The 18046-nt window shown below is 45.5% G+C and overlaps 1 protein-coding gene across 2 annotated transcripts in view; it reads right to left on the reverse strand.

Moving 5' to 3' along the window:
* The window catches only part of SEMA4B (semaphorin 4B), a 165438-nt gene that overhangs the window by 29096 nt on the left and 118296 nt on the right, over positions 1-18046 (reverse strand). For both annotated transcript variants that reach the window (XM_085644404.1, XM_085644403.1), the window contains exons 6-9: positions 16195-16306; positions 12847-12963; positions 11053-11210; positions 7983-8164 (exon numbers count right to left, since the gene is read on the reverse strand). In XM_085644404.1, the coding sequence (XP_085500530.1) occupies positions 7983-8164; positions 11053-11210; positions 12847-12963; positions 16195-16306 (569 nt within the window). The remainder of the gene's footprint in view (positions 1-7982; positions 8165-11052; positions 11211-12846; positions 12964-16194; positions 16307-18046) is intronic.

Genomic DNA, 18046 nt, shown 5'->3' on the forward strand with positions numbered 1-18046 from the left:
CTGCGACTACAGTCAAGCACTTTGTGAACACCTGTGGTGCGGTAGCGACTCCAAATAGAACAATTTTGAATTGGTAGTGCTTTCCTGCTATGACAAACCTGAGGTAAGAACGGTGAGCAGATTGAATGGGTCTATGGAAGTAAGCGTCCTTTAGGTCCAGAGTGACCATAAAGTCGCCTTGTTGTAGATGTGGAATAACATCTTGTAGAGTGACAATATGAAAGCTTTCTGACAGGATGTGGTAGTTGAGGGTCTAAGATTGGTCTGAGTGACCCATCCTTTTTTGGAATCAGGAAGTATAGTGGATATACCCCTGTGCGGTGTTGTTGAAGGGAATGGGTTCTAGAGCCCCTCCGAGATGAAGGGCTTTGACCTCTAGTTTGAACAGTGTTAGGTGATCGTGTGATGACCTGTGAGTGCGAGGTGGGATGTTGGGTGGTGTGGTAATTGGATACAGAAAACAGCCATGTTGAATAATGGCCAACACCCACTGGCCTGTTGTGATGGACTTCCAGATTGTGTGAAATTATTGTAGTTTTACCCAGACAGGTGTAATATGGTCGGGGGGGAAGGATTGGGCAGGTGGTTTGGCCCTGCTTCTGCTGAGAAGTGGAGGCATCTGTGGTGGTGAATTTGTATCCGCCTTTGTAGCTGGAGTGACAAAAGGAGCCTCTAAGCGTAGGAGTGTGTAAAGGTCCCGTAGCTTTAGCAGTATCGGTGTCTTAAGGCCAAACAGATGTTCTTTGTCGAAAGGCACGTTGAAGACTGCCTATTGGATCTCTGGTTTAAAGCCAGAACATCTGAGCCAAGCGTCTCTCCTGAGAAGTATGCTGGTATTAACGCCCCTAGCGGCTGTGTCCGCTGCATTTAAGGCACAACGTGTTAGTAATGGCCTGACCTTCTGATGCAATTTGCTGCCCTCTTTGTTTATGTTCCTCAGGGATATGCTATAGCAGTTGTTCCATCTCATCTCAATAGGCCCTGTCATAACATGCGCCATAACGACCTGGGAATTGGCAGTGTACCAAAGATTAGCTGCTTGTGCTGCTACTCATTTTCCTGCTGCATCCATATGTTTACTGTCTTTTTCAGCAGGTGGTGTATCCCCAGTTGCCAGACTGTTGACTCTTATGAGCTGTAGTCGCAACAATAGAGTCTAGCGGTATCTGACTGCGTATAAAAACAGGGTCTGAAGGAGCCGCTTTATATTGTTTGTCTGCCTATGGGGTAATTACACAGGCACATACTGGCTCTTCAAATATCTCACCAGAGAGGCATAGCAGCCTGGGAAGTGTAGTAAACTAGTTCTTCTCCCGACGTGGCCACTACACCTTCTTCTATGTTTCCTCTTACTAAGCCTCCCAGAATGCCTGTGTACATTCTATGTGGTACTTGGAGGTTCCACAATTGTCAGTTGGGGTCTGGTCAGCTGGCGAGGTGTGTTGCTCTGCTGTAACTTAATAAACCTAACTTGTAACTACTAAGAAGTGTCCTGCTGTCTACTTGAAACTACTTACTACATTTTGGCGACGATCTTGGCTGACCAGACCAGGCAAGCAGACTAAGAAGAACGGCGCAGCACGAGCAGCACCTCGCACAAAGAACCCAAGAAGGCGTTTCACCTAACTTCAGCTAGAATTAAGTGGTAAAGAAACCTGAAACGCCAGCATATTTCAAGAAACCAAGTAAAACTAAAAGATTGTACGAATTGAGTCCATCTGCTTCCAGTAACTTGATAAGGAAAAGTGCGTAACCGGCGTAATGCCAGAAGATTTGGAAAAACGAAATTTAATGTATGGAGAAACTAGCTACTGCCAAAATAACTCAAACGAGTGAAATCCCACGGTTCCTGTCGCTCTGCAATCTTTAACAGGAATTTAAACAAGAAATCAGCTTCATGTAATGCCTGAAGATTAACGCGCAAGAACACTGCTGCCCACATTAAGAAATTTTTTGTGTTTAGCCCAGCTGCTGTCATCCACTAGTTATGATCTCTATCTTCGTATGGTGAAGGAAATCGATTTCGAGCATGGCGTGGATAAAGAGAGGAGAAAACGAGACTGAGCAAGAGAATGGTGAAGTTCTTAGTCTCCGCCTTACCGTTAGGTTTCGTTGAGATCTTTCCGTCGTCGCTTCCATCCTCATACTGATGACGTCTGAGAATCTCCGTGGGTATCGGTGGAGAAGCGTGTTATTCCATGCGCAACGTTAGCTGTCTATCCTCACAGGAAGAAAGCTTCTCTCTTAGCCAGCGTGAGCACGTCACCACGTTGCTCGTAACGTCAGGAGGCCATCTTTGAAATTTTTGTTTGCTGGTTTCCATGGTAATGAGATGTACGGGACTCTACGTGGCAACGTAGTCCATCGTTATCTCGTCAAGGTTAAAGTAGGACACCCTAATATTAAAAAAGTGAAAGGTGAGGAGAACGCAAGCAGTATTATTTATCGTTGGGATTTTCAGAGTGCTTGTGGTTCCGCTCTGTGAAAGTGATTTCTGCTGAACTGGTGCTTCCCAGGGGATGTCAATATTCTGGTCAGTTTCCTGGTAAACCGCATGTCGTGGTATCATAAGATCGAAGTTTGTTTGTGCGAATGCCTTGCACTTCGTTATGCCTTTAAATGCCCGTTCATCGTCTCGCCAACATTTTTTTCAAAAGCAAAGGTGAGTGAGCATTTGCATAACAGTGTTTCACAAGTTTTGGGCAGCCAACACTGTCTCCGATTATTGAAACTTATGTGTACCTAGATGGCGAAAGAACAAAGTGATCGTAACATAGACAGATGCACGAACACGTCAAAGAACTGTGGGTTGGTGAATCTGTTGACAACGGTGCCACCTAGGGGATATTCGTATTTTTAATTGAGCACTGGGGAAGTCAAGAAATGTGTTGGAGAGCACAGTAGAAACGAAAATAAACTATGCATTGAGAAAACGACAGTTTCATAACGGTATTATTAGGTCATGATGCCTACGCCATCCTGGTACTACCTGCCGCTGTAAAGTCAAGTAATGTGTCGAAGAGCACGGTAGAAACGAAAGTAAACTAGGTATTGAACTGGCTCGTTACGCATAACCACAACTAGTACCTGTTTTACGCAAAAGAGCCCTGTGACAAGGGGGAAGAGTTCAATTAGGGGAAAGCGAGCCCATTGCGGGCTACTGGTCCCAACCAGGGACAAATGTCACGGAGAAGAAATTTGAGGACAACATTTTTCAGAACAAAAAGGGGTCAAAGGTACAGATATTAGTAGGAAACTCAGCTTCCAGAGCCAGCTGAGTACTAAGGACTAACTGGATAAGGTTAAAGGAGTGGACAAAGGCCGTCCCAGAACATGGTGTTAAAGAAATTGTTCAAGAGGGGACAAAGGTCGTCCTAGGACAAGAAGTAATAAACTCGACCATGAGGGCACAAAGGTGTTCCAGAACAAGAAGTGGACAAAACGTGTCCAAGAGGGGTCAAAGGTATCCCCGGTGTTGGAAAAGGACAAAAGAGTGGTCAAGGGCCGTCCCAGAACATGGTGCGGGAAAAAATCGTTCATGAAGGGACAAGGGTCGTCCCACAACTATGAATGGACAATGGTTGTCCAAGAGTAGGCAAGGACTGGACAAAGGTCATTCAAGAGAGCACAAAGTTTGTGACCGGTATGGCGATCAGGAGTGGGTCAGCGGACCCAGAACTGGATCTTACGTTCCACATCTGGATGCTGGTCAGGGAGTTCTCAACCTTGTCTGTGAACCAGGAGGGGACTAATGTTCCGAAACTTAAGGTTAAAAAAAAATCTATTTCTGAGGCGCTCGATCAGAGCAAAGGATCCAATAGTCAGGAAAGAGGTCAAGATCTGGTTAGAGGGATCCAGACCAGACGGGACTTCTGTATTTTCAAGTTAACCTTTATCTTCATTTTGGAGCGCAAAACAGGTTGAAGAAAGTGAACTGTCTCTTTATGTTTCTTTTGCTGGTCAAGGACAGATAGGAGGGAGTTGGACTGTCTTTTCCTGTTTTGGTCTGTCTAAGGGGAATAGGTGGTGGTGATACCTATTAGTTGTTTTGGGTGGTGTGTTTCACCTCACATTTCACTCTCAACACTCTTTGCCCTTTAACGCTTGTCTATCTCTTCTATCTTTATTTTAATTTCTAGTATTGAGAGGGAGGATGGGTGTGTATCACATTTCTAGATGAAGGAGGAGGATGTGTAGTTAACAAATGTTCTTCCTCAACGTGCCCATTTGCGGCGTTTTGTCTTTTCTAGATAAAGGGGGAAGATGTGTAGTAAACTAGTTCTTCTCCCGACGTGGCCACTACACCTTCTTCTATGTTTCCTCTTACTAAGCCTCCCAGAATGCCTGTGTACATTCTATGTGGTACTTGGAGGTTCCACAATTGTCAGTTGGGGTCTGGTCAGCTGGCGAGGTGTGTTGCTCTGCTGTAACTTAATAAACCTAACTTGTAACTACTAAGAAGTGTCCTGCTGTCTACTTGAAACTACTTACTACAGGAAGCATAGGCAAAAACTGTGTCTTTGAGAGTGGATGAAAGAGTATCAAAAAGGAAGTCTTGGTCTAGAGACTCCTTATGTAATTTGACTCCATGGCAAGTGGCTGCCCTAGCAATTACCTGCTAATAAGCACTAGCATCTTCAGGAGGGGAGGGGCGAGCTGGATAGGGATCTAATGGTTCTCCCATACCCCCTGTATATCACTTAGGTGAACTTGGAGGTGTAACATGGAGAGGGTCATGATGAAGGAGGAGGAAATGTTGGAGGTGGTGTTGAACGAGAAAGTGGAGTAGGGGGAATGGTGGTGGAGGAGGAGGATGAGTAGGGCTTGTAGCCCTGTCCTTTGCCCCTTTTTGAGAGGCACAGGAACGTTCAATTCCTCCACAAAAACTGCCTCTTTGGTGGTGGAGAGGCCATAATTCACCCTGTTCCTTCTAGAACATGGATTTTTCTCTGTTTAATATCCATTTTCTCCAGATTTGGCTCGACTGGAGACAGAGAAGCAGAGGGGTTTGCCTCGGGTGATTTCGGAATCAAGGGTTTGGATGTTGAGGAACATTTTCTTTTCGGTGAGAGGCAGATGGATTTGGTTGCCCCATCAGTTCTGAAGGCTGGGTGGAGATCGAGGAATGTACTTCAACAGAAGAGGTCGATACCGAGGATTTAGCCTTGGTGGTAGTTTTGAGTGCCGGGCCCAAAGGTGGGGCATCTGAAGTATGTTTTCGGATTCAACCATGGCCAGATGGCAGTGGCAGTCCAGAGACCTTTAAGAGTGGGAAGGGCGAGTGTTTGGAAGTCTTTTTGGGTGGTGGAGCATGGTCTGAGGCATCAGTTCTCAGGCGCTGCCTGAGTGGCTGGGTGTACTTCAATTCGTCCTCCACGTCAGATGCAGAAATCTCCGATGGAGAAATCCCCTTCTTCCTCAGCAGCAGGCTCTTCCGAGGCGTGCTCCTCACCGAAAATGTCAGGAGTATCATCTTTGCTACAGCTAGACATCTCTAGTCGACGTGTCCTTCGATCATGGAGTCTTTTTCATTCTGAAGCACTTGCAGGTGTCACAATCAGGATGATGGGTGAGAGGCAAAGGTTGCACACCTGGTGTTGGTCAGTGTGCGGATATTTGGTGTGGCACTGAGGGCAAAATCAAAATGATGTCCGTCCCATCAGGAACACATCTTGAGCACTGACGGTGCACGTGGGATGGTAGGCCCGAGACGGGCGACACCCAGAAGGGTGAACGATTGGTGCCTGAACTGACAAAAGTTTCGAGTGGCTCGGGAGGGAAAAAGTGATTGAGATAAAACTATACCGTCGAAGACAGAATAGGACCGAAGATTCTAACCGAATGGAGTTGAACACAAAGGAGAGGCACACATGTCCGAACAAGATGGCAGAGAGAAAACAATCTAACAAAGGAGTGGATACCCAAGCGCAGCATCACTGAGAGAGGAGCAGACTCATGACTCGTGACTCAAAAGACTCCTTCGAAGAAAAACAAGTTTCACAACTCCAACCCAACACTAGATGGCAGGATTATGCATAGCATGTGTATTTACAGCCACACATGCCATCACACTTGATATTTATGCATGTCCACGTTAAGACAAATGTCAAAGCTAACATAGTTACGTTGTAAAGAGTGCGTTCCAGATATGGGTGTTAGGTCATCCATTTGCCTCAGCTCTTGACATCAGCAATACTTCAATGTTTCAATGTAAACGCCATTGGCTTCCTTCAAAGTGAGTTTTAGAAAATGAAAACAGGTCTGCCAGCATGTATTTTAATCACAACCAAATAAAGGAGACAGGAAGCAGGTGATCTGTTAGCACCTGGCTCGCTCCTTCTGCGTGTATCTACCCTGCAGCTCTGACACACCTTAAAGTGTTTTCTTTGAGGCATTGATGCAAAGCAACATGAAACGCGTACATTAAAGTAACGCAGTTCCCGTCTTGAGCCAAAGCAGGTTTGCAAAATCACGTCTTCTGTTTGTGTGAGGGTCCAGACAAAATCATTCTCAACGCGTCAAGCAATTGCTGCTGGATGAGAAATTGTTGGAGTGTGGAACACAAAAAGCTAATTCGTGTCCAGTGGCTGCCTCACTGTAGAAGAGAAGAATTTGTGAGGCAGAGATACTAGTTAAGGAGCTTATTCTATGAAAAGCCCGAGGGCCTTGTGTCATACTTAAATATCCATTGTCTGAGTGTGGGGGAATTATGGTGCATTGAGGGGAGTTGGGCGCACTGCTCCACAAGAGTTTCAGGATTGTAGGTTTAGAATGCTCTCACCCCCTAAAAAACACGATTTTCTCGATTCGAATGGGTGGTGTTCCAATACCAAATTCCCTTATTAAATTTAATATACTGATTCAGTAATAGTTTTGGAGATATCAAATGTTATTTACTTGGAAATAACCTAGAAATCTTGTGGCCTTAAAAGTATGGTTTTCGTGGATTGTTGACGTGGGATGTTTTGTTTGTTATCCAAGAGAACGCTATAATATGCAGAAATAAGTCCGGAATCTCAGGACCGTCATAGGTCACGGTGTGTTGAGGTATGTCTGGTAGGGCGGGTTGCAGGTACAGCTCATCTCTAGAGGAAGAAACAGAATTGCCCATCGCAGGTCACAGGGAGGTGGAGCAGTGGAGTGTTTGTTACTACTTTGGAACAGGCACTTTCAAGTGTGGGCTGCTGTTTGGGACAAAATGAGAAGAAACAGCTGAAAGTTTGCGATTTAAATCTGAGAAACTTTAAAATCTAACAGCAGCTGCACGATCCAAAGTGAACGTGAAAAAAAGGCACCAAAACCACTGCTGTGACCTGTACAAATTAGCAATCGGATGGAAGCTGCCGGTGGAGGCAAGTCCCAGCCAGCTAAGGGCGCAAATACCGATGCCGCCTGAGAGCGTAGAGTCGCTTTGCCATTGAAAGGATCACCTGATCAGGCAGGTGTACTTGAGATACCAACTCATTTGAAGCGGCTGAACCATCATATTACAGCACAATGCAGGAATTCAAAATAGAATATAACATGAAGAAATGTGAAGGAAAACCGTGAATTGCAGATTGAAAATGTGACTGCCAGACTATCAGACAAGACTGTCTCACGTCTTCAGCAGAGGAAGCCACCGGTTAACAGGGCTCGCTGCGATGAGTCCACATTTTGGGACAGGGTCGTGTGAGTCGCTGAAAGGCACAGGAATTCAAGCAATCAGTGGATATCAAAATACTAATATCTGTAACTAATAAGCCTCAGTGAGTTACATGATTTAAGCCTGATTAGACCTCGGTGTCACACTCTGGTTGGAGAGGTCTTAAAGAGGGAACGCAGTTAGTAGTGGGTAAAGTAAATATAAATAATATGAGTTAGAGAGTTTGAAATTCAGCAGCATTTCTTACATTATTTCCCATGCCATTATCCTTTGCTACAAACCATAGACATCATGTGCAGATCAGTGCACGCCTTGCATGCTTTGCCTACCAACGTACCACTGCGACGTGAAGACTCCATAGAAGATGGTGTTTCTCCAATGCTCGTCTCCTGGAGTCAACACAAACATGTCTTGAAGCACATTGAAGGGGAAGCCATCATCTGGCCGGGAGCACAACAGCTGAGCCTTCAGGAATGTGGTCCAGCGCTTCTGCAACACGCGCTCTCCTCCAAGATCGCCCTGCACCAGAGGCAACGGAGAAAGCAATGGAAGAGACACGAGATTAACAAACAAGAGAAGATGATCAAACAAAAGGCTCAAGGAATAAGAGAAGGTAAGAAGAGGGGTGGGATAAACGTGGATGGCCAGAGCTTTCTTTAAAGAGTCCATACATTCAAACCATCCTTACTTAACACAGCCTTGAAGAGCACAATGTAACATTCAGCTAATTCCCAATTTTCGGAAGAATTGCACTAGCATACCAGCCTGTTTGGAGATGACCAGGCAACTTGAACCTTAGGCAGTACCATCTAAGTAGGTGTCAAATGTTTGCGTCACTCAAAGGATGTAGGGTATGCACGTAAGTCCCCTTCTGTCTTCTGCATGGACCGATTTGTCATTAGAATAACAATGTCAGATGTACTGGATGTTGCCTCCCTTGTTGTTGCACCTCCAGGGTTCAGGGGATTTCAGTAACATACCCTTGCATAAGAGTACTCCTTGAATGCCCTAACTATCAACAGGGCACATTTCATGGGGGTGACTTTCAACCAGTCCAAGATTTTCAGTTGACTGCACTAAGGATGGTGTACTTGCAGGCCCAAACCGAGAAGGAGGCAAATGACATCTTATTGTTAACTGAAGAGCAAGGACTGGTCGAAAGTCACCACATGGCTTGAGCCCAGTAGACAGCTATGGAAGAGTGAAGAAAACACCCACTTTGGAATGGCCACTGCTTGTGGTGAGAAGAGTGGAGTTTCCAAGCTCTTTCAATGGGTGGCCTCTTTACAAGCATGGAGCATTTTTAATCGCAGAGATGGGTTTATTCACATAGGTTCCTGCTCACGAAGAAGTCAATTCAGACTTCTGACTTAGTCAAAATGTTTTAGGAAGCTCTTGGGTGGGTTTATAGGGGTTTATAAGTTCATCTCTTTATACTCTTATTCTGTGCTTGGGCCAAGCATGCTCGAAGCTGTGAGATCAAACCAGCAGCCAACACCTTTACGTATTTCAAAACCTAATCTCAAAGAAGAGTATGCAAATCTGCCAACCCAGGAACGTTTTCACTGTGCAGGGGGACAGGAAGGGCATGGAAACCAGCTCTTCGCTGCATAAAGAGCAATGATGGACAATAGAAGGGGTGGGACACTGTGGGGCTTACAGCCCATCATGGCCTAAGAAGCCTCCCCTCCTAAAACAACTAAAACAAAGGCTTTTGATCCCGCCTCCCATGTCCCGGAGAGGATGTAAATCTCTTAATGGACTTTAAGGGTGCAGAGCCTCCAACACATGAGCTGGAACTCTGAGAGCAGGTCTTTCCAGCTCACCCTGCGCTCATCGTGTGATTGACCCTTCCCTGTGTTACTGGGAGAAGAGAGCTGATATCCTGTGACACACAGTGGTTCCGTCTGAGTTCGCAGGTTTGACTGAGTCCGTGTCCCTCTGCATTGCGGGTTTCAAGGAACTGGTTACACACAAGTCGTTGGACACAAACCTAACAAGCATTGGCAATGCCAACACGTCTGGCTTAAAAGGAATGTTGCTTGATAAAATGAAGAATTACAAGTAAATAGCATGGGAATAAATATGGATTTATTTGGGTGGAAGCAAAAAACTGTAGAATAATATTGGTGTAGGTTAAAAGATCCAGTGACAGTTGCACTGTCAAAAGAGACCTAAACATTCATGTAGGTTAATGACAGCCCTCCTCCAATCTGTGCTGCTTCCAGAGAAAACACCACAAATTATCTAGCTATCTAAGGCACTTTATTAGCATTACAGTCTCATGTGTGTGTCCCTCAAAGTTTAACCTAAGGATTGGATTAATAACAAAAATAATCACCGATGGCGGAGGACAAGCACTTTCCGTGTGGGAGCACACAACATCTGCCCATTCAAAACATATAGTTCTGACTCTCATATGTGGGCCCTCTATGGTGATGCCAACATACTTGTATGGCGACAGATGCGCTGTCAAGCCAGACCATTAAAACCAGAACTAAAAATACTTCTAAAGAAAAAAGAAGTGCAGTATGCCCAACTGAACAACAGGTGGCAGAAGAGTGCTATGAAACTAAATAAAACCAATACTTATAGCATAGTAACTTTTTCCTTAGACGGTCTTCAGTTAGCATGTGTAATAAAAAAACAGCTCCTGGAGCCAGTTAGGCCTCCTATAGCATAGATGTGCTGCCACTTCCTCAAAGTAGAACTTGTCCTGTTTTTCTTGTAAAGGTGAGGCTTCTGTTCTTTGCCAAGGTGAGCAAGTTCTGGTGCTCAGCACCACAAAACTGGTAGGACTGGTGGGGCCCATTATAAAGGCGGTTTGTTGGGTGTTTCTCAATTTTTGAATGTGTGCGTTTTTAAAGGAAGCTCTGTCTTACTATGCAGCATGTATGTGGTGGGGACAAAGAGATGGTTCCCCAGTGTGTTGTGTGAGTGTTTATGGCTGGGCTTGGGAGGCAGGCATGATTCCTGAACAAATGGACTAGTATGTGCAGTAACATTTCAGAAACTTCATAAATGTGCCCACCTGCTGGTGGTAGGTGGTCACCCTATAGTAAAAGAAAACTCAACCGGATGTGGCATAAGCGTGTACGGCCAAGCTTTTCATCGACTGAGCTCTGAACCGGTCACACCGCACCGGCCTATAAGTATATTTGGACCATTGTCAATTAAACCAAAATCTAGCCATACATGCAACAGCTTCTTGTATTCAATATCTGTACTAAACTAGCCAAGCCAAAATAACAGTTAAAATACATATGATGATTACGTAAAATCAAAGTTATTAAAATTAACAATCTAAGTGACCTTACATTAAAAATTGTGATAAATAATGCTGTTAAACTAGCCGCCCAGCAATAACAAGTCATAAGATGGTTTGCTTTTTCGGCACCGCCTCTCACCTTACAGACACGCGCAACCCTCGACACTATGGTGTTCTCGAAAAAGTCAAACTCCTTCCCCATTTCACTGAAGAAGAAATAAATCTTGTCGTCGTCGCCCTCGGCGTTACCCTTCGGTAAACTCTCGCGGATGTACGCGGAGCCCACAAAGGCTGGGTCTGTGGAAAAAAAGAAAATACGGTTTGCCTCAGTCCTGTGGTGGGCGACGACTGAAGGGGGGATTCATTGCAAGAGAGGTCATTGCGCCAAAAGCCTCCACCCCTCCCCCAGAAAGATGCACGAAAGAGAGAACCTGCTTTTATAAGTGCACGCGCATTTTCACAAGATCTCTCATCACAAGACAACGGTATTCAGTTTTTTATTTTGAACCAATTATGTATGGCTACACATTGATCTCTGGACGTACAGCTTGGACTAAATCTGATGAACTTCGGGATGCAGTAGACAGGGAAAATCACGCAGCTCGACATGATTTAAACAGATTATCAGTGTAAAAAGATATATGTGGTTGTCTTATGTGTCTCTCCCTTGGCATGCTTTAAATTGCTTGTTTCTCTTTTACAAGGTGTACGTTTTAATGAAACAAAATGTGTTTGCGCTGTAGTTTGATGTTTTTAAACAAATGTGAGAGGACACTAAGATTTATCAAGTGATGGCGCGATGAGCGAGGTTTTGTATCCTCATATTTATATAAAGACATTAGATGTGTTTTTAATATGTGTGACATTAAAGCTCTTTACAATCTCATACTTACTTCTGTGGTACAAAATTGTGTTTGGATGGGGAGGCATAACAGAGTGTTGAAGAACTGCGACAGCCGAGGTGAGCGAATGTATGATCTTGTGTGCGGGTGACTGAGAAACACTGAGTTCCATAGGGGACGTTTTTTGACCTGATACACAGATCTCAGCAGTAGACGCCGAATCCGTGGATCTATCCTGCTGAGAAAGAGGAGTCATTTGCCAGGTGGTTTTGAGCGCTTCTGTGAACTGTTGGAGCAATTGCTAAGTGGCAACTTTCTTGAATTTGTATCAAGGGTTGCGATGTAGACCTTGGATTTCTTTTTGTAGTTGAATCGCTTCTGCGAACTCACTGGATTAGTGCGAATGGTGTATGAGAGAAGAAGTGGCGTGAGTGGTCATGTTCGTTGAAGTCCTGGCAGAGAAAGCCAACGAGTAGGATTTCAATGAGGGGAGAGTGCAGTGCTAGAGAGCCTGGAGGGAGGCGGAATTCATGTTCATTGGGGGAGAAGAATCACCAACAAACTTTTGGGCGCTGTAGGACAAACGGGAGAGATTGAAGATTGCGGATGGAGGAAAGAGCTGAAAGTGGCAGCTCTGGTATCTGGTCAGGGTTGGCCAGGGAGACAGAGTGGTTGGAGGAGGAGAGGGATTGGACACATTGGACTGGACGAGGATCCGACATGCGATAAGGTGGAGGAGGTGAACTGGGAAAAGCAGGACGGACATGGAAGTCTAGAACTTAATTTAGGACAGAGGGAAGAGTTGCATCCCGAGATGAATACATGAGCAAAATGATATCACAATTGTCACCTCTATGATTTTCAAGAACACTGTACTTTTGATTTTATGTAATTCTGCGCTCAGGTGTTTATACTGGTTTTCTTTAAAGACGCAAAGTCAGATATTTAGGAAACTTCTGATATGGATAACTCCTGGCAATCTACCAGCCTAAACAGAATTCAGAACAGCCCCCCGCCCACCCTCACGCAGTGTTATCCACACATGGTCCAAGCCTTGCCAGAGAGGTCAGCGGTGAAGGCTTGGCGCATACCTTGAAGCCAGTGCAGAGAGTTCTCGGTCTTCAGCAGGGTGCGGCTGTCTTGGCTCTTGTATATGATGGGCTCGTTCCCCTGGAAGCTGCTGACTGTGCCGGCGTACACATCACCATCTGGCGGGGGAGGAAAGTTCATTGTCAGATGATACATGAAGGAGGACCTGGCAGGGTTTGGCAAGGGGGTGTAAGGCAAGGTACTTCCAAGCACCACCACGTGTAAGAATCTGTGCACCAATCAGTGCACGGTCAGAAACTGGGGGGGATGGGAAACTGCGCATCACTGGCGCCAAATGTTATTTAGGGTTATTTTTTTCTCCATAAGATGTCCCTAAAGCCTCCCATTTTGTAGGAGTTGAAACTGGCACTCAAGGCACGTACTCTGGATACTAGTGTAAGTGACAACAGTTTAGAGAACAGATACAGCAAGAAAATAAAACATGAAAAACAAGAATGGGGTGTTTGGTCAAGAAGCTGAAGATTTTTGCCCCTCAATTACAAAAAATATTTCTTGCAGCATGGTAGACAAACATTACAGCAAAACTTTAGTTTTCCGATTCCATGGGATATATCCGAGGTTGAAAAGGCAGGAAAATGCTCTGTGGATGCATGTCCACAGCGGAAAGACTCCAGAGCAAAGCAGACTGCGGGACTCCATTTGAGGTGCTCCTAGTTCAAAAAAATATATTTATAGAGAGAGATACCCATCTGGTGGCTGAATTTCGAAAATGTGAAAATAGGTAACCTGAAATCAATACTGGCCTCTCTGCATGTCCAAAGTGTGTGAAACTAGGAATTTTCTTTTATTTCACAGAGTTTCCCTTTCCTTTATTATTATAAACACACTTTTAAATTCTCAAGTTCAGGATGTGCGCTGTACAAGCAACTCTTTTATGTGATTTAATAGACTACAATGTTGCTCCATTAACAATAGAAATCTAGGCTACGTTTAGGGTTTACAGGACTACGGACGTGCCATTTATATCACCAATTGACACACAATTGATGGACGGAATGAAAATCAGTCTTGACCCTGTGCCTCATGAGAACAGTCCAGCCCGAACTGCCAAGCCAGGTCCTCCCTGGGCTGGAAACAAGCATCCTAGGACTGGTTTCGGGGTTTCACCCCTTTTCAGCCAGTGGCACAGTGAGCCCAGGACCCACGTCTGGGCATACCTGGCGCACTTAGGGCGAGAAAGCAAAAGACACGCAATTGATGGACGGAATGCAGAACAAATCAAAACATTCACCCCCGTCAAGAGATCTGGGTTAAATCCATCATTCTTTTGCTCACCATGCCACCCCAGTTTAGACCTGGCCATATGCAAATCAGTCTTGACCCTGTGCCTCATGAGAACAGTCCAGCCCGAACTGCCAAGCCGGGTCCTCCCTGGACCGGAAACAAGCATCCTAGGACCGGTTTCGGGTTTCACCCCTCTTCAGCCAGGATAGCTTTATTCCAGTGGTACAGTGAGCCCAGGACCCACGTCTGGGCATACCTGGCGCACTTAGGGCGAGAAAGCAAAAGACACACAATTGAGCAAAAAAACGATGGATTTAGGCCCAGATCTCTGAACTGGGGTGACTGTATGACATTGTTTTGCATTCTGTCCATCAATTGTTGTTTTTGTATTTGAGACCCCTAGTGAGACGGGTATGCCCAGACGTGGGTCCCGTGCTCTCCATGCCACTGGAATCAAGCTATCCTGGCTGAGGAGGGCTGAAAGCCCGAAACTGGTTCTAGGATGCTTGTTTCCAGTCCAGGGAGGACCTGGTCTGACAGTTCGGGCTGGACTGTTCTCATTGGGCGCAGGGTCAAGACTAATTTGCATATGGCTGGGTCCAAACTGGAATGGCATGGTGAGCAAAAAAACGATGGATTTAGGCCCAGATCTCGGTACTGGGGTTAATGTATGACATTGTTCTGCATTCTGTCCATCAACTGTTCTTTTTGCACTTATATCACCAATGGCATTGCCATTGGGGGCGGGCAGGAGGCAAGCAATTAATGTTTCTAAAGACTTATCACTGTTAATAAATCTCTATCTATGCAGTGATATAATCTTATGAATAAGGGTGAAAAGCTTCTGTATGTTAAAGTTATACAAGCTCTTCAAGATTCAAACAAGTGTATCATATTTTTACATTTTGTTTATTGCAGAATATTTATGCCAAACATTTTCATGGCTTGGCTTGTGCATGGATTCAGCTCAGCACTACCTCTGCTCACCCTATTAATATTCCTGCATGCTTTCCTCTCTTCGCAACTCCGGTTTAGTGTATGGGGCTGTCAGCCACTTGATAAAATTATTTGTAAATGGCAAAGACTAGAAAAAGGGACCCTACCCACACACACTGATTTGACAACTCTACCAACAAGACTTCTTGTAGCATATGCGCAGTGAAAAAGCATCTAAAATAAGTGATCCCAGGACAGGGGCTCCAGGCCATTGCATTGTATGTGGCCGTACTCAAATTCCCAGAAAGACGTACCAGGCCCTGGTGGGTTGGGCAGGGGCTCAGCTTCAGCAGGGGTGTTTGGGGGTGACACCCCTTAAAAGCATTCTTGGTATTGGTAGTTGGGAATAGGGTCTCTGAGTCGGGAACACTATGTAGGTGTCAGGTTTTTCTTGTTGTTCTCATTTCACTGAGAGGTTATAACTTGTTCATTTTTTGGATCAAAATCTTAAATATAGTGACTGGTTTACCACAAAACAGTAAATCTGCACCCACAGAAGTATTCAGGGACCTTTGCTGAGATGAGAATGTCCGCCCACAAGAGCTGTGACTTTCTCAGCATAGCAAAGTTCAGTTCAGGCAGCCAGAAGCCTATGCTAAATGCGCATGTCTGGCTTCTGGCTGCCTGACCTGAAATGAACAGTGTGTCAGGCTGACCTTTGTTCAGCCAGACAGACACTGTTCATACGGGGCAAAAGGTGGAGAGGCGTAGCCCCTCCGCCTAAATGGACCGGCCGTGCCTAACTGCCTGGATAGAATGGCAGCACACACTTTCAGGTGAGAACTGGAAAAACTAGCATAAGAAAAAACAAGCAATGGCAAAACGAATAGGTATGCATTTTAAATCCTGAATAAACTTTGAAAAAACCTTTTGGAGTGGGAAAAAAGCAAAACATGAACGTTTTCTTCAGCCTCTGCTACTTTTTCCACCCAATCAAAAAGCTGATTAGAGAAACAGCTACTCTACTTGGTTTCTTTGACATGTCAGTATACGTTTTCAACATCCAGTCCCCCATTTGTGGATTCGTGTAGTGGTAGGTCTACTTTCGGTAATGGATGACAAGCCCCACACTGGAGCTGTGATAACTTTCTGCACCACACAGTGCTTACCAATTATGATTGCTGTAGATTTAATTTCCGGGTCAAAGGGGCAGCGTCCCTTCCCGTCCTCCAAGACCGGATTCCCATCACTGTCCTTCACCAGGGAGAAATCCTGTATCCTCTGCCGAGGGGGTGGGAAACAAATGTTCAAGTCATTGGCTACATTCCGGGAAATGGTAACATTTAATGTCCCTTTAGCTGGAACGCTTTGCATAGCATGTTTATTGTATTACTTTTATATATAAACACAGGTTCTTTGTATCAGCATGACGGAGTTCGCTATGAGTGAGCCCTCCCCTCCCCCCACCCCACGGTATTTGTGCGTCTGTTAGTCAACCGAGCGTTTAATACGTCAGCAGGTAGCGCCTAGATGTTTCTGCTGGCCTGAGATGCGCATCTACAAGTGAATCTGAGATTGGACCATGCTGAAGGGTCTGTGCTCCAAGCTCACTGAACAGACTGCAGGGGGGATGAATAAGGCTGCCTGGCACAGGAACGGGCGTGCCAGAAAATGGGCGCCGAGCGCCCGGAGCGGCTGCCCATAGTTGGGGCGTAGTTAAGAGCCGCTAGAGAGTCAATGGAGCGGCCTAACGAGGCCGAAGCGCCATTTGTTCTGTTTGTGGGAAGCGGCGCTAAGCACAGCGGGCCTGCGAGGCAGTGGTAAATAACGCGCATAGTGACGGAGCCCGTGCTTGCGTGTGATCTGTCGCTGGGTATCTTATGCACACATGTAGCATGTGTTTTCTTCAGGCAGTGTGCACGACCAGTGGTGAGGGCATACTCTTGGGCTCCCTTTGAGACTGCAGTTAGAGTGTGTTCTCTTGCTCAAAGGAGACCCGCACCACCCCCGACAGGCCACCCTGCTCCAAGGGGGCGCTGGTTAATCTCAGGTTATCTCAGGGAGAACCTGATGCCCCCTTCTGCAGACAGCCTTCTACCAGACTCATTACCTTAATTGCTTTTGGCCTCTTACTTCACAACATACAAAGAAAACTATATTAAGTATTAAAAGTAACACTTAACCCCCTTTTTCTTAACCCCCCCTCTCCTAGAGGAACTGCACTCCTGGTTTTGTTCTCGATTCCTTGGAGCACGGTGCAGGACCTCATTAAAAAGCTCTTGGTTCCTCCCCTTTTGAAGCATTTACGTACGGCGGCTCAGCCGTGGAACCTTAGCCCGTGTTGGCTAGCGGATACTTACCGCTCCTTTTTCCCTTCCTTTTTCTCCCCCTTGGACACCCACGACCATGGAACAACACCAGGGATTATCCTTTGATGACGACCTGGTGTCAGAAATCCTAAGAACACCATCCTTACTAGATGCAGACGGAGCTATGGCCACCACTAGCCTGGGCAGCGACTGGAACAGCATCACCAACATGAAACGCCAATTGATGAAGATCATTATGCACGGGGCAATTATGACTGAATATCTTCGTGCCAATATAGCCCCCAATGGGCTTATTGTCTCTAATATGCCAAGAATTTTTCTTGAGGATAAGCAATTTAAGGAGGAATGGTCCCTAGTTGCCTGGAAGTGCACTAGGGACTGGTTGATACCGATTATCAAGACAGCCAAACGCCTGGCTGACGACTTAATCATTCAGATCACCATTGCCGAAGGAGCACTAAAAGCGACTATAACCATCGCGGCCTTTAAAGCCAAGCTATCAGAAATCAACAGTGAAATTGCAGAAAATAAGGATTATCTAATGCGACAAAAAATCAGCAAACTTCAGAAAGATATTGGGCGCTTCAATAAAGAAAAAATTTACCCTTATTTAAAAGACGATTTCCAACAAGCACAAAGTGATTACTCGTCAGATGACAGTTCCAGTTCCCGCCGGAGAACTACCTCTACC

Source organism: Triturus cristatus, chromosome 3_1 (assembly GCF_964204655.1).
Source record: "Triturus cristatus chromosome 3_1, aTriCri1.1, whole genome shotgun sequence".
In the NCBI taxonomy this organism is placed as follows: Eukaryota; Metazoa; Chordata; class Amphibia; order Caudata; family Salamandridae; genus Triturus; species Triturus cristatus.